Source organism: Abramis brama, assembly GCF_963993115.1.
Source record: "Abramis brama genome assembly, chromosome: 1".
In the NCBI taxonomy this organism is placed as follows: Eukaryota; Metazoa; Chordata; class Actinopteri; order Cypriniformes; family Leuciscidae; genus Abramis; species Abramis brama.
In genome coordinates this window covers 6533454-6550574 of record NC_139963.1, presented here as the reverse complement: position 1 = coordinate 6550574, position 17121 = coordinate 6533454, and the positions used below count along the sequence as shown (strand labels likewise).

At 39.3% G+C, this 17121-nt stretch overlaps 2 protein-coding genes across 2 annotated transcripts in view; one reads left to right on the top strand and one right to left on the bottom strand.

The window, feature by feature from the left end:
- LOC311079881 (uncharacterized protein) overlaps positions 1–17121 on the bottom strand; it is a 518544-nt gene that overhangs the window by 435690 nt on the left and 65733 nt on the right. The window lies entirely within an intron of this gene.
- Positions 1–17121, top strand: part of LOC311079655 (NACHT, LRR and PYD domains-containing protein 3-like) — a 49952-nt gene that overhangs the window by 9370 nt on the left and 23461 nt on the right. The window contains 3 exon segments of the mRNA XM_084109270.1: positions 3786–3959; positions 5529–5699; positions 16840–17013. Of these exon segments, the coding sequence (XP_083965396.1) occupies positions 3786–3959; positions 5529–5699; positions 16840–17013 (519 nt within the window).

Sequence of the window (17121 nt, the reverse complement as noted above, 5' to 3'; positions counted from 1 at the left end):
ATTTGACCGGCATAAAATCGGCATATGTCAGACTAACCGGCCGGTCGCCGGTCATGGCCGATCACGTGAAAATCGGCCAATTCCGGTCATCAGCCGATCAATCGGTGCATCTCTATTACTAAGGCTTAAAACACGACTCAACCATCGAATCAAGGTCTAGAACTATCTGTCTTATAACTAATTATTGACATACAAGAGGGCTTTTCACACTTGAAATAGTTAACCATGGGTCATTGTAAACCTTTACACTGATCATAATGTACCTGGGGTTAACAATTAATGCTGGTTATTTATAAACTGATGTTTCATGCTGTACACTTCTAAACCCTCAGCTAACATTCGTATTTGCACATTTGCGGTGTTAGATTAATTGATTAGATGAATGCCGCATGCAACCCGTTTACATGAAGGTTTTTGCATTGCGCATCCTCGTATTATATGTTGCCGACTGCTATCAAGTTTTTTTTGTCTATATGGACTTTTTGGACCGTAAAGGTTACCATGAAAAGGTATATTCTTCACTCCAATTGGCAAGTTTTCTGTTGCCTTTAGAAATGCTTTCTAGGGTTGTGCCGATAGACGATAGTATCGTGTATCGACGATAGACAGAGATATCGCCGATGGCAGATGCCTTTGACGATATCAATACGATAATTGGCTCGTTTTTCCATTAATGTATTAAATCATTATTATTATTATGAAGCTGGTATAGTTATTAAATTAATTAGGAACTACAATTATATTTGCCTTGCCTAAATTCATAACGACATCACCACATAACCACACTTGCGCCATATCACGCGCGTATGAGGACTCCTCAAAGAAAATGTTTTTAAAACAGACAAAACAAAAACTACATCCCACAACGAAATTTCATTGCAAGGTGATCCATTCACAAATTGTCAAGAGTGCTTTAACAGACGCATAATTTTTATACAGAGCCTAGATGAAGACGCGGCATCGTTGTTCGTCAGTATTTTGTTTCCATAGCACATTAACAAAATATTTAATGACACGAATAACACTAAAAACAATACAATTACAAAATATTAATTATAATAATAATATCAATAAAATGATATAGGCCGCCTAGGCCTAATAAAAGTCTTTAGTTCACGAAGCATCTGTGAAACTCTGCCATCTGTGAAAATCACAAGCAACTTCAAACTTGTTTAACAAGAAATATTCTTCTAATTTTTTCGCTGTCAATAATGTAAGTCCACAAGAGAAATATTCAGTCAGTAAATTAAGATAGTTGCTGTAGCCTACCGTTATATCCACCGTCGACTCTGAGAGAACGTGCTGTTAATGCAGCGAAAGCTCAGTCCGTTTCTGCTTTCGTTTTCAGGGATTGAGCGCGTTTACATGCACGTTATTAACTCGATTATGCTGAATAAACTGACAATGCATGTGGTCATGTAAACGGATTAACCCGTTTTCCTTTATCAGAGTCAAGTCATAAGTTTAAGTCGGCGTATAACCGATCGACTTTTAGATTTTTGCCTCTAATTTCTCCTGGCATTTAAAACACCTGCGTTATTGAAGTGCGGTGCGCATGTGAAGTGCATCCAGACAGAGAGAGCACTGGTAGGAGGACATATATCGCAGACTCCGACTCTTTCTTGAATCAAGAAATTAAAACGTGTTCACATCTCGTCAAACAGTCAAAATGCTACAGATCTGTAACGGCATGAGAGGATAATGTGTGTCCGCAAATTTCCCGCTGACATGTTGAAATACTCCGAGTCAGATACAAGAATGATTAGAATCTTTTTTTTACCTCACTATACCAGGAAATAACCTGATTTAGCCTATTAATAAACACTCAACCTTTGCTAGCAAAATAGAAAAAAGATTCTCATTTAAAACGAAGTAATAAAACAAGCAAATTGATGAGTAAATAAGCAAGTTAATAATCAAATAAGTAAGCCCCGCCCCCTCACGATAATATCGTGTATCGCCGATCTCACAGGCTGACGATAGGACGATATGAAAATGGAGCATATCGCGCAACCCTAATGCTTTCCATTAAACTCTGAAAATTACCTTTGCAACCATTAAAAATGTATGTGATATATAGTATGAATTAGGGCTGCACGATATTGGAAAAAACTTACATTGCAATATTTTGTTTTTCTCTGATATATATTGCGAAATATAAATAAACAATTTCACCAGTTGATTTGGATAGCTCTATTTGAATAGAATGAATCATTCTAGAATAATTGGGGTGATTTTGTAGGGAAGTGAATCTGCATAGTAAATAATAATTTATAAGCATAGATAAATACAATAGAAGAAAGATACAATTGAAATGAGCAGTGCTTTGTTTTTCACTGTATAAATGAATATATCATGTCTTCACTGTAGACCTGAAATATAACTAATATAATTAATTACCGTAATGAATACAATTTATTTTGGTTAAAGCTAATTTTAACAAAGCTAATTTTGTTGTGCATTTTGCCATTTATATTAATTACTATGGTTTTAAATATGTCTATATAGTTTTGATTCATTTTATTTCAAATTGAGTTCAATATTTAATTAATACAGTTTATCTTTGTTAAAGCTACAAAAGTAATTTTCTCTTTCTCTTGTGTTGTTTGATCACCATTGGTCTCACAAACAGCTGCACTACATTAAGCTGCTCTCCCTTTAAGACAAATGCCCGGACTTAATATAAATGACACTCATCCATTTTCTTTCTCAATTGTTTACAGCACACAACCGACTGTGTTTACGAGGATACTCGCCGAGATGTACATTTTGACTTCATTTCACGTGCACATGTCCGTTTAATCTTGAAATGGAGAGAAAGGGAACTGAATTTGGCGTTCACGTGCTGTCTGCATGGCTTTGTGTGTGCGCACAGAAAACAGAGCACGAGTCCTCTTGTGCTTGATGCCTGACTCGACTTAAAAACATGCAAATGATAAACTTTCACTCTATGATGGTTAAACTTTGCAAATAATCCACGACTATCCATCAATCCATGACTATCGCGGTTGCGCACATTGCGATATCGATGCTGAAACGATACATTGTGTAGCCCTAGTATGTGTTTAGTATGAATGAAATCCGGACGTACTACATCCGCCATGTTGTCATTATTATATGACCTACAAGCGTCAGTTACGGTGCTTCACTGCCATTCATAAAACCTCTTCCTTGGCCTCATGGGATAGTAAAGTTTCCATTGTATGCGTACTTCAGAATCTTGCCAGAAGTAGTAGGTTATCCGGTGACATTTTGCTGACTGTTTTTCAAATACTATGTATTCAGACCAACTCCTCTGTTAACGTACAGTTTTTGACATACTATATAGTAGGGAAGTATTCGATTTCAGACTCTGTGTCAGTGTTTCTGTGACCATACAAAGCATGTGAACTTGAGGCACTCAATTGGCTGTCCATTGCTAAGTATCTAGCCGTAACATTCTAACACTGTATCGTTTCACACTGTGCAAGTTTGGCACTGCAGTGCGGGGTTAACCGCACAGAAGTGGCTCTAATACTGCTAAACTCACTTTTAACTTACAAATGTGAGATATTTCTTTACCCAGGGTTAAAAGCGGGGTTAAGAATGACTATAACCAGTGGTTAATTGCAGTGTGAAAAGCCCTGTAAGAACATGTACGTGCATGTAATGGAGAAAAAAAAGTGCAACCCAGGCCTTCCCGCTCTCTAACGTCTCTCCAGTGCTCAGAAGCTTCTCCATTATTAACACAGGACCGAGCTCTTGACTGACCAGAACCTTTTAACCATGGTCATCTCTTTTTTCAGATTAACAGCCTGTGATCTCAGTGATCAGCAGTGTGAAGTTGTGGCTTCAGTTCTACAGTCATCAAACTCCTCCCTGAGAGAGCTGGACCTGAGTAACAATCACTTGCAGGATTCAGGACTGAAGCTGCTCTGTGCCGGACTGAAGAGTCCAAACTGTGGCGTCAACATACTGAGGTTTGAGTTTCACATTCATTCTGTAAAGTAGCAGAAAGCGATTTCTGTGAAACACTGTCAATATTTGAAATTGACACCCCTCCCTTCTAGTAGTCTGTCACGCGAGAATAAGTTAATAAGCCAATCTCGTCATTTTGAAGAACAAAATTACCATCTTATCACAATTCGTAATCGATTAACTTGCAGTTGGTAATAGGCGGGATATTAGAGAGTAAGGAGATCAAGTCAGCCGTGAAGATGTCGAAGCATGTGTGTACATTTAACGAGGTATTACGGAATAAGGAAGTACATTTATCTTCAAAAAGAGTTTATCCAGTTACTATGCGTAGTAACTTGTGAAAAAAGAACTCAATGTGGTATCGCGTTGAATGACACACCAGAAGTGCTCTCTCAGACAGCGCGCAATCCCAAATCAGGGTTTTTCGTACATTGACATTTTTTTGTCAGCCTCCCAAACTAATTTTTGTCCTGCCAAAGCCTTATTTGATCAGTTATTGTGATTTATTTGTGAAAGGGCGCATGTTAACTGAGAGAGAGAATGAGCAAAGAGCCCCTCCCCCACATGCACTCTCTCTGTTTTCAACCTAAGCACTGTTTTTGTTTTCTCTCCCCCGCACATATTAATCAAAATTAACAATGATGATGTTTTGAAAGAGCTGCTAAATCTGGATCCCTACAAATCTGCTGGGCTAGACAATCTGGACCCTTTCTTCTTAAAACTATTAGCCGAAATTATTGCAACCCCTATTACCAGCCTATTCAACCTCTCTTTTGTATCGTGTGAGATCCCTAGAGATTGGAAAGCTGCCGCGGTCATCCCCCTCTTCAAAGGGGGAGACACTCTAAATCCAAATTCTTATAGACCTATATCTATCCTGCCATGTCTTGCTAAAATCTTCGAAAGCCAAGTTAATAAACAGATCACTCAATATTTTGAATCCCATCGTATTTTCTCTGCTATGCAATCTGGTTTTTGAGTTGGTCATGGATGTACTTCAGCTATGCTCAAGATACTTAACGATATCATAACCTCTATCGATAGAAGACATTATTGTGCAGCTGTCTTCATCGATCTTGCCAAGGCTTTCGACTCTTGTCAATCATCGTATTCTTATTGGCAGACTCAACAGCCTTGGTTTCTCAAGTGACTGCCTCGCTTGGTTCTCTAACTACTTCTTAGACAGAGTTCAGTGTGTAAAATCGGGCCTGCTGTCCAGTCCTCTGGCAGTCTCTATGGGGGTGCCCCAGGGTTCAATTCTTGCACATGCTATTTAATTACATATACTAATTAATATGTTATAATAGTAATTACAATAACTGGGTACTAACTAGGTACCAACCATGAACCTACCCCTAAACCTAACCTTAACCCATGCAGTTACCTTATATTACCCAGTACTTTCTAAAGTAAGTACACTGTAAGAACATATAAGTGCATGTAATGTAAAATAAAAGTGCAACCCAGGCCTTCCCGCTCTCTAACGTCTCTCCAGTACGCAAAATTTTCTCCATTATTAACAAGCTCTTGACTGATCATAACCTTTTAACAAGAGTCCTCTCTTTTTTCAGATTAACAGCCTGTAATCTCACTGATCAGCACTGTGAAACTGTGGCTTCAGTTCTACAGTCATCAAACTCCCTGAGAGAGCTGGACCTGAGTAACAATGACCTGCAGGATTCAAAACTGAAGCTACTCTGTGCTGGACTGAAGAGTCCAAACTGTCAACTCAACATACTGAGGTTTGAGTTTGACTTTCATTCATTAATTAATGTTAATAATAATGTGTGCTTTATATACATTTATACTACGGGGGGCTTTTGTTTGTTGAAAAAAACAAACCTAGAGTTTTGAGCCAATCATCAATATTTCAGTTGTGTTGTTATTTAACTTGAGGAAATTCGGGGACATCCAATGCTTGATATCCCTGATACATGCAGTAAGTGAGTCGGGCAGGGATGCTCTATTAGAGCTGGTGGTGAGGTAGATTTGAATGTCATCAGCATAGCAATGAAATTGAAGTCCATGCATGTATGTGATGTCACCAAGTGGATATATATAAATGATGAACAGTAGTGGACCAAGAACTGAACCTTAAAGAACACCCAGTGTAAGCGGAGCAGTGACCTATAGTGATATAATACTTTCTGTCGCTGATGTAGGAAATGATCCAGGAAAGAGCTGAACCAGTGATGCCGATATCACTAGGCACTAATCTAGATATTAGATATAAGCTGGCAGGATGTGGAATTAGACTTCATAATTAGATCACTTATGGCAGCAGGTGAAAGCAGAGAGAGTTTGTTGAATGAGCTGAATCAGCTTACATCAAATGAACATTTGAGTCACTTTGGTGTCTTTGGTAATGGATTCAGTGATTGACTTCAATTTGTCTGAAAAGAATTGAGAAAAGCTATTCACAAGCACTGCAGAGCCAGAAATAACATGTTGTGGTGGATTAGTGAGATTGTTAAAGGAACACTCCACCGTTTTTTGAAATAGGGCTTATTCATATTCTTTCATACATTTAGATAGGTGGGTAAATGCATTTTTGTCTCAGTGCATGCATTGTTTTAGTTTGACAGGGTCGGCGCTAGCTTAGCTTAGCACAATGAATGGAATCCTTTGTTGCCAGCTAGCATGTCCTGAGTAAAAGTGATAAAAAAAAAAAAAAAAACCACGTAATTACTTCTTGTGGCCTGCGTATTCACAACGAGTACAAATAGCGATGCAGATTAACACTAGGCGATTTCTTAGGCAGATATTGACTTGGGACTATATTATGGGGAAGCACAGGCGAAGCACGGCTACTTAGGCGAAGCACTGCTACTTGGGCGCAGACATATCACGCAACACACGAAATCCCACGACTTCTGTCAACATACCGGTGTGCAAGGAGTCAAAACACAGAAGAACAACACGCGTGATCTGCACTGAGTGTCTTCGCTTTTGGATTGTTTTTTTTTGAGAAGTTACAGCTACAGTTACAGCAAACATGGTAATTATCTGCGTAGCAAAAGGTTGTGAGAACAAGCAAAGGACATACACGAATGTAATGTTTCACAGAATTCCATCGAATGTGGAACTGAGAAATAAATGGCTAGCTGCTCTGGAGATCTGTACTTCAACGCCTCTTTACAAAATCAAACACTATCGTGTTTGCAAAGAGCATTTTGCACCGGAGGACTAAGTTACTTTGAAAAAATGGAATATGGGCCCAGAAAGACAGTACTACGTCTGAAACATACGGCTGTCCCCATCCCATCTATTTTCAAAGCACAGGCAGAACAAAGTGCACATGTAAGTTGTCTTTTATTACTCTTCCTTATGTTAATCTGTGTCTTTATTCGGTTGTAAGATAGATGCTGAGAAGCTGTATATAGACTACGGTTCAAATAACGTTAGCCTCCTCTAGTATAACCTCATGTTGAATTCAACCTGTTTAGCATGAACAACCAAACTAAAATAAAAATCGCTGTTATCGTTACCTGTAAAATGAAATGACTGAGGGCTAAGTTAGCTATATTTCTCTCACCGAGTTAGGCTCAGGAGTTTTAGTATAACTAGTATGAGGAGAATGCTACAAGCAGTTTACTATACATGTGTCATGTTTAAAATAATCACTTACTCTGTGGACAGCTGTCCATTTGGTCCATTCGGCGTGGGGCGTTTTTTCCAGTTCACTTTATCACACCGGGAAAAAAAATCGAGTACTGCCGGATGGATCAGCACCGTGAAATCCTCGGTAGCTGTGACACAACTGAAGTCAGCTGAGTGAATCTTGATCTGACACGTTGAGCCTGGTCATCGATGGCAGTAACTTGTCTCACTCGCCACAGCACAGACACTTTATTTCAGTTGGCATATTCCCCCACATTCACACCACCAGTTCGTGTTGGCTCTCATCCTCACGTCCTCGGGCTGTTGAGCGATCGCAACCTCCGCCTGTCGTTCCATTTCCACTCATTTTCTGTAAACTCTTGTATATAGGTATGGTTCTGGCTCACACAAAATCAGCCATGTTCATCGCCATTCATGTACTGTAGGGAAAATAGCCAGGCAGCTACAATTCACACCGGTATGTTGACGGAAGTCGTGGGATTTCATGTGTTGCGTGATATGTCTGCGCCCAAGTAGCAGTGCTTCGCCTAAGTAGCCGTGCTTCGCCTGTGCTTCCCCATAATATAGTCCCAAGTCAATATCTGCCTAAGAAATCACATAGTGTTAATCTGCATCGCTATTTGTACTCGTTGTGAATACGCAGGCCACAAGAAGTAATTACGTTTTTTTTTATCACTTTTACTCAGGACATGCTAGCTGGCAACAAAGGATTCCATTCATTGTGCTAAGCTAAGCTAGCGCCGACCCTGTCAAACTAAAACAATGCATGCACTGAGACAAAAATGCATTTACCCACCTATCTAAATGTATGAAAGAATGTGAATAAGCCCTATTTCAAAAAAACGGTGGAGTGTTCCTTTAACTATAGCAAAGAGTGATTTGGGCCTGCATATGGAATTCATAAAAGTACAGTTGTTACTCAACCAGAATAATACGCCATTCCGGCAGTGGTAAAATTGGGGATGTGTATTTTCTGCCTTTTACCGCTAAGTGGCGCTATAATCACAGACTTTGAAAAGTGTCAGTTTATTATCTCTATTGCGTAATCTGACGCTGCACCGCGGCTCATTGAGAGCGATTGAGAGCTGGTAGCAGATAAATTCAAGTGAAACATAGTTAAACAAATTCATAATCACAATACTGAAATTACATTACAACTTTAGAACTGAAACAAATGTAGGCTTCTATTATTGCATCAAATTTAAGCAAAGTAGGCTAAATGTTAACATTGTGTGCCCAATTTTTCTATAATTTAGAAAGGCAGTGTATGTCAATAGTAGGTATGCTCCGATCCGATATTTGTTTCGGGTATCGGCTCCGATATGGAATCAAATTTTAGATCGGGTATTGGTAACAATGGGCCCGATCCGTAGGGGCATCAAATTACAGCGAGAGCGATTCGAAAGCTTACAAAGCAGTCGGCTTTCTAAATGCTCTCGTGGTAATTCTATGATGTGCGCAAGTGTGTGACATCATGCGCTAGCAACATGCGCAGAACGCAGGCGGCAGGTAAACAGTTTCCAATTCAAACAAGCTAACGTGCATATCTATCAACACTCCTGCTTTCCCCCGGAGTCTCCTGTATTTCACACCCATCTCCCACCCCCCTCCCATTTTGTTATTTCTCCTGTGAAACTCCTGTAATCTGTATGGCCCAAAACTCGTTATATGAATAACCACATCAATTTATTATTCCAAGGTTGTCCGATTGCCAGATCTTGTATTAAACGTATCCTACTCACACAATCAACACTTCATACAAATTTCAGCCCATTTGTGAGCTCAACCTGGCAACCTACAACCCAGTTGCACTGTTGACGTCTGCGCAGGTAGTAGTTGGGAAATTGGATAAGCGTCACTGGTAGAAATGGGAGGAGAAGACTCAGTGGTAAATATTTAACGCAATTAACGCAGCATCCGTTTTTTTCAGTCATCCTTTGGCTGGCGTCACATTATATGATGCGCTCTTATTCATGCAAATGCTTTTAAACCATTCAAGACACACACACAACGCACAGAAAGACCAGAATCGAGTTCTCTTTAGGCTTGAAGTTGAACGAACACTAACACGTGCAATTATGCCAAAATGTCCGTTTTGTTGAGTATCCTCATAAGAGCAGACTGAGCAGTCTTAAATGAGTTAAATAAAGTCTTAAATGAACGTAAAAAGTTGTGAGAGAATGAGGCGTGTGTTAGATCCGTGTCTCTGTCAGCAGCGGCAGATCTTAAAGGAACACTCCACCGTTTTTTGAAATAGGGCTTATTCACCTTCTTTCCCACATTTAGATAGGTGGGCAAATGCATTTTTGTCTCAGTGCATGCGTTGTTTTAGTTTGACAGGGTCGGCACTAGCTTAGCTTAGCACAATGAATGGAATCCTTTGTTGCCAGCTAGCATGGCTTGAGTAAAAGTGATAAAAAAATAATATAAAAAACCCACCTAATTACTTCTTGTGGCCTGCGCACAACGAGTACAAATAGCAATGCCGATTAACACTAGGCGATTTCCTAGGCAGATATTGACTTGGGACTATATTAGGGGGAAGCACAGGCGAAGCACGGCTGCTTAGGCGAAGCACTGCTACTTGGGCGCAGAGATATCACGCAACACATGAAATGTGAATATGTGGTATAATATGTGAATGTGAATACAGGTATAATATGGGTCGATCTATACATGCGTCATGCTTAAAATAATCACTTACTCTGTGGAAAGTTGTCCATTTGGTCCATTCGGCGTGTGGCTTTTTTTCCAGTTCACTTTATCAAACCGGGAAAAAAAATATAGAGTAAAAGTTATTGCCGGATGGATCAACGCTGTGAAATCCTCGGTAGCTGTGACACAACTGCGGGCACGCTCATCTTGATCTGACGCGCTGAGCCTGGTCATCGATGGCAGACACTTGTCCCACTCTCCACAGCACAGACACTATTTCGGGATACAATCTATCGGGATAGATTGGCATATTCCCCCACATTCACACCACCAGTTCGTGTTGGCTCTCATCCTCACGTCCTCAGGCTGTTGAGCGATCGCAACCTCCTCCTCCTGTCATTCTATTTCCAAAGCATGCAGCTCATCTTCTGAAAACTCAGGTATGGTTCTGGCTTTGGCTCTTGACTGTCTGAGAAGTCACCCTCTTCGTCTCTCACAAAATTAGCCATGTTCATTGCCATTCATGTACTGTAGGAAAAATAGCCAGCTACTATTCATGCCGGTATGTTGACGGAAGTCGTGGGATTTCATGTGTTGCGTGATATCTCTGCGCCCAAGTAGCAGTGCTTCGCCTAAGTAGCAGTGCTTCGCCTGTGCTTCCCCCTAATATAGTCCCAAGTCAATATCTGCCTAGGAAATCGCCTAGTGTTAATCTGCATCGCTATTTGTACTCGGTGTGAATACGCAGACCACAAGAAGTAATTAGGTGTTTTTTTGTTTTGTTTTGTTTTTTAGCACTTTTACTCAGGACACGCTAGCTGGCAACAAAGGATTCCATTCATTGTGCTAAGCTAAGCTAGCGCCGACCCTGTCAAACTAAAACAACGCATGCACTGAGACAAAAATGCATTTGCCCACCTATCTAAATGTGGGAAAGAAGGTGAATAAGCCCTATTTCAAAAAACGGTGGAGTGTTCCTTTAAAGGTCCCCTATTATTCCCCTTTTCACAATATGTAAAATAAGTCTATGATGTCCCCAGAGTGTGTATGTGAAGTTTTAGCTCAAAATACCCAACAGATCATTTTTTTACAGCATGTTTAAATTGTCATTTTTTGGGGTTCAGAAAAACGCGCTGTTTTAGTGTGTGCCCTTTAAATGCAAATAAGCTGCTGCTGCACGACACAGGGGGCGGAGCTTCACGAGCTCGCGCTCAGTCTCTCAGGACAATTTCATCTCACGGAATGATGATCATATCAGAAACTCTCAGTAACGGTGTTCATTTCGAGTCGGACAATAATGCCTACAGAGTCAGAGTGCTGTATAGAGATGGAACAGGTATAGTTTAGTAGTTTAATTACGGTTATAACGTATTTGTCATCTGCTTGTATGTATCCATTATTAATAGAAGTCTGCTGTTTCGAACCAGGTCCGAATGATGATCAAACATACTGATGAGTTTAATAAAGTTTATTGTACATCACACAAAAGATGAAGCGTCAGTTTTACTTCAGAAAATCACTGTAAGAGCTGAGTAAACACAGTAAGTTATAAGAAGTGCGCAAGTACATAAACGAATTTCGGTAGAGTTGAGGGAGCATTTTCTTTAAAAACAAAATAATTCCACCTCGTCTTCAGCGGCTGCCTCAGATTTCGGGAGTAAATAGAGAGTGCTATGTGGATTAATACATCCAGCCACACAACACCTACAACGCTTGGGAGACATTCTCATCAGTGCAGCAGCTGTGAACTCGATCAGGGCGGGGCTATGTTGAAACGGCAGTGTCTGTCAACACTCGTGGGCGGGGCCTGTGCTGTAGTGACGTCACTGAAACGGCATTCTGAAAACAGGTCGTTGGGAGACACTGCTGATGATTTATGGGGATTAATAAAAAAGGAGTGAGTGGATTTTTATCACTATTGGCTGGTTGTGTACACCCACTGCCAACACACATTTATGTCCAAACAGCATGCAAAAGTGAATTTTGCATAATAGGGGACCTTTAAAGGGACAGCAGCCAATGAAGCTTTCTGTCAGTAAAGTTAATCAAAGAACAAAAGGGAACAGAGGAAATTACTCACTGCTCTTGACTAAAGAACTTCTGTAACTTTAATAAGAATTAATCTATATATAATTTTAAATTTATGCAGTGCAAACTGTTTGATAACTTTATTCAATTTCTGTATATTTCCTACCTGTTAGACAAATATTTAAAATATACTGTCTTTGTTTCTACATTAATTTGGAGATTAACTGTGAAATTATTACATTATAAAATATATTAAAAACATACGTTTTTTTAATGGTGATTAATCACAGAAAAAAAATTGGCAATCGCTAAAAATAAATAAAAAAGAAACATGAATAAATCTTATCCATGCTTCTTTTTATTTTTAGTGAATATCATGTATTTATTTGTTAATATCTGCGCAATTAATGTGTTTTTTAGCCATCCAGCATAAAGTTAAGAAAGTAATGTTTAAGTCAAGCCTGCCTGATGGATTTCACAAAAGAATGATCCCAGTCTCTTCCACACAGTGAGGCATACTGTTTATTAGGTAATTCAGCACTGTTTTTATTTTAGTATCGGATCGGTGATCGGTATCGGCCGATACTGAATCCCAGATATCGGAATCGGTATCGGAGGCAAAAAATGCTGATCGGAGCATCCCTAGTCAATAGATTATATGTCTTATACTTCGTGTTATTTCAATTTGTTAATAGATTTATTAACTGAAACATAACAGTTAAATAAATTAAATTAAATGATCGTAAAATTAAAACATTGATCAGGACTTGCTAACCGATGTTAGTCGGCAGCATTTGTGTTTTAGCATTCCTTATTAAGAATTAAATAGGCTTACAGTAGGTTGTTATGATTTGCATAATTTTCTTTAATAAATAATAAAAACATTTCAACATAAAACATTGCAATAAAAAAATATTACATCAATGAGGCTTTGCATGAGCATAAGCAGGGCTGTACAGTGCGACATGTCACATGACATAGTGCGACATAATGTCTCCACGATCTGCTTTTGAAGAATGATATATGATAGTATCGTGCTACAGCGCACATTCTATCAGCTGCAGTTCTGGCGCCTCAGTCCCAATACTGTAAAACTCGACGTACATTCACATCACATGTTAATGCAGTGGTAGAGTTACACTCACAGGACACTGCACTTATTCGCAATCACAAAAGTTGTCACAAATTATTTGCTCGTGCTTTAAAGCTTTGCCGGGTAAACATTTCATCGGTGTTCTGTTCTGACATGATGCACTTTTTCTGAGCGCGTACGCCCGAAGCGCGTGCACACTGTCAAACAGTGCCAAACTGGACTTTATCTTTCGCGTCTGATTGTGCTAATACTGCCAAATACACACAAGGTTTACATAAACACAGTTGGTTATGTCTAAAGTGAACGAAAACAGTTGAGAGAAATTCGGATTTGAGTTAACTGATGTCTGTTTATAGATGCGTGCAGGTCTTAAAGTGACCTAGTAAACATGCTGTCGCTTGTCCTTAAAGGGATGGTTCACCACAAAATAATTTGTCATGATTTACTCACTCTCATGTTGTTCCAAGCCTGTATTAATTTCTTTATTGTGCTTAACTCAAAAGAAGATATTTTGAAGAATGTGGGTATTAACAGTTGCTGGTCCCCAATGACTTCCATAGTACACGAAAAAAAAAAAAAAAAAACTTTTAGAAGTCTTTGAGGACCAGCAACTGTTTGGTTACCCGCATTCTTCAAAAACTTTTATGTTCAATTTAAACATCAGGTTTAAAACAACTTGAGAGTGAGTAAATGATGACAAAATGTTAATTTTTAGGTGAACTATCCCTTTAATGTTAATAAAACGACAAAAGAGAAAATCACTCACTACTCTTGACTGAATTAAGAGTTTTATCTTCACCCACTTATAATAACGAATTTAGAATAAAAACGAAACCATCATTTACACAGTCCAGCATCAGAAAACAACAGAACATCATTAATGTTTAATTTATGCTCCGTACAGGTATTTGTATGCTCTCCTCAATATCTAGCTTGTCCAATGGACGTTTTTCTTTAAAACATAAACCTCTTTTACAGCACCACTCGGCTCTTCTGACGATGATCATTCATTCCGCTTCAGGGTCTCCTCTCTGCACTAACGTCTGCGCGCTCCCACGCTAACATTTGCGTATGTTTACCTGTTGCCGAGCCCCGCCTTGATGCAGTGATTGACAGGGCGGGACGGGGCAGGGACGTGATTGGCTTGGAATGCATTTTCAATTTGCACATTGAATTTTGCGACATTCACTGACATTTAATGAAAATGCAATCACTAGTGTCTTACCTACAAATGTAAATGCAATTAAGAGAAATAACATTTAAATGATCATGTTGCTACAAATTCTGCCTGAACATGTTAAACAAATCTTATCATTTCTGTAATAGATTTTAATTTTGCAACTTATAAAGTGTTAAAATATGCATTCAATTTACATATTAAACCTAGTGTATTAAATGGCAAATGTAAATTATATAATTTAATTTTAATTTTGCACCAAATGTTGCACAAATGTAATGGAAAATGTAAATTTATATACAGAAACGTTTCAAATTGAATATTGCTACCGATATGCTTCCATACAATACAGGAGCAGAAGCTCTGGTTCTGATTTTATCAGATCTGAGGGGGGGTTACGATAACGTTTTTGTCAAAGACCACATCCAGATCGAATTCAGAACAATGATCAACACACAGACGGAGTAGATCGAGTCCTTCAACACCCCTAATGCTTGCACGGGCCTATAGCTCATCCTGAATCGGCATTTTATTCAGTAACATTAGGCAGTTTTGATTTATATGCTGTTTAATGTTGGTGATCGCGTTATTTCACATATGCATATGATTACATATGAGATCCTTTGTTTCTGAATCTTGTTCAGGAGATTCAGAACTTTCAGAAGATGCGTAATGGTGTGGAAAGAGTTAATAATAAAAGTCATAATTTAATCACCCTGGTGTTCTTCTAATGCAGTATGTCCTTCTTTTTTCGGACCACAGAAGGAGACTTAAAATAAAATATCACGCTCACGCTCATCCACATAATGGGAGTGAATAGCGACCAGAATCAAGCTTAAAAAAAGATGCAAAAGTATCCCATAAAGGTCCCATGTGACGTGTCTTATATTCCAAGTGTTCTAGGGGTATATGATACTGTTTGGTGAAAAACAAATCGAAAATTTAATTTGTTACTTAATGAAAATCCTGACATTGGCTTTTGGTATTTTGTGCAGACTGTGCATTCATGAGACACGATTAGCATCGCAGTTCACTCTGACTTACCCAGAAGTTGGATGTGTGCTTGGTTTCATAGTGTCTCGCTCCGTCAGAGCCAGTCGTCAACGGCCGGTAACTCAGAGGGTTCCCCTGACCACTGAAATAAAAGGTGTTGAAATCCCAGGACACATTGGAAAGGGGTAATGCCAGTGGAGGGTTTCTGAAGGGAATTTGAGCATATTCTGCCCAGGGTAAGAACCCTCTAGTCCGACTGATTCTGCTGACAGTATATTCTAAGAAACCTTGTGAGTTCTTGTTTCAGGCATTCGGTGTGACCGTTCGATTGTGGGTGATATCCTGATGTGAGGTTTATATTTACATTGGCGAAAGAAGGTCGTCCAGACCCGAGATATGAACTGGAAACCCTCGGTCTGAGACGAAAGACGATATCTTCAGGCAGTCGATAATAGCGAAACACATGGTGGAAGAGATATTCTGCTGTTTCGAAAGCTGTTGGGTGCTTGGGTAGAAGGTATTAATCGACGTGCTTTAGAAAAATGACCAGTGACTGTTAATATAATAGTGTTACCCTGGGAGGCCAGGAATTCAGTGGAAAAAAAAATCAATAGCAATGTGTGACCAAGGTCATGGAGGAATGGGTAGTGGCTGTAGAAGGCATGCGGTGGGTTGTCCCAAAAAAAATGCTGTGTGCAATACTGACAGTTACTAACGTATGTGATTGTGTCTCTGAAGAAAAGGTAGACCAATGATGACTGGATTGTGAGGGGAACGGTTGAGGTAAAAGCATGTTTGCTCTGTGTGTAGAACTCCAACTACACACAAGTAGGGTCCGAGTCAAGTAGGGCCGTAGTTATGATGGTACTCATAGAGAACATTATCTTTACAGTTACTTCTAAACATGAAGTGTAATGACCAGGAACAATGAAGGTACTCACTAGTGATGTTACATATGACACTGAAGCTTAAAAACGCTTGTCGAGTACACAGCGCAATTTCTCATGAAGCTCCGTGTCGGAGCACGTATTGTTTTCAGAGAAACGTGACCAATGAAAAACGCCACACACAAGTCTGAAAGACTAATTTATTTTTTTATTTATTTTTAAACATAGCTTCCAAATTCTTACTGTTTAATAACGTGACCGTTGTAATCACAGCCAATTTTGAAATTGGGTAATCTCAGCATCACTAATTGTAATCAATCAGAAGTGCTTGTAAAGATAATTGATGGGTTGAAGAGCCGTGTTGTTTATTGTAGTGTATAATCTCTAAAAATGAAGCACACTGACATGAACACTTACTGTTGTTGTAGATTATCTCAGTGTTTGGTGACAGAGGAAGGTTGTGCTGCTCTGGCTTCAGCTCTGATTTCAAACCCTTCACACCTGAGAGAGCTGGATCTAAGCTACAATCACCCAGGAGAATCAGGACTGAAGCTGCTCTCTGATGCAATGAACCATCCAGACTGCGAACTGGACAAACTCAAGTAAGTGGATCAGTAAGAATCATCCTGGCTGCTGTGTATGTGAGAGAGACTGAGAGTTTTTAATAGTTTTTGAACACTGAAGGGGTCCCAGTGTGTTAAAAAGTGACA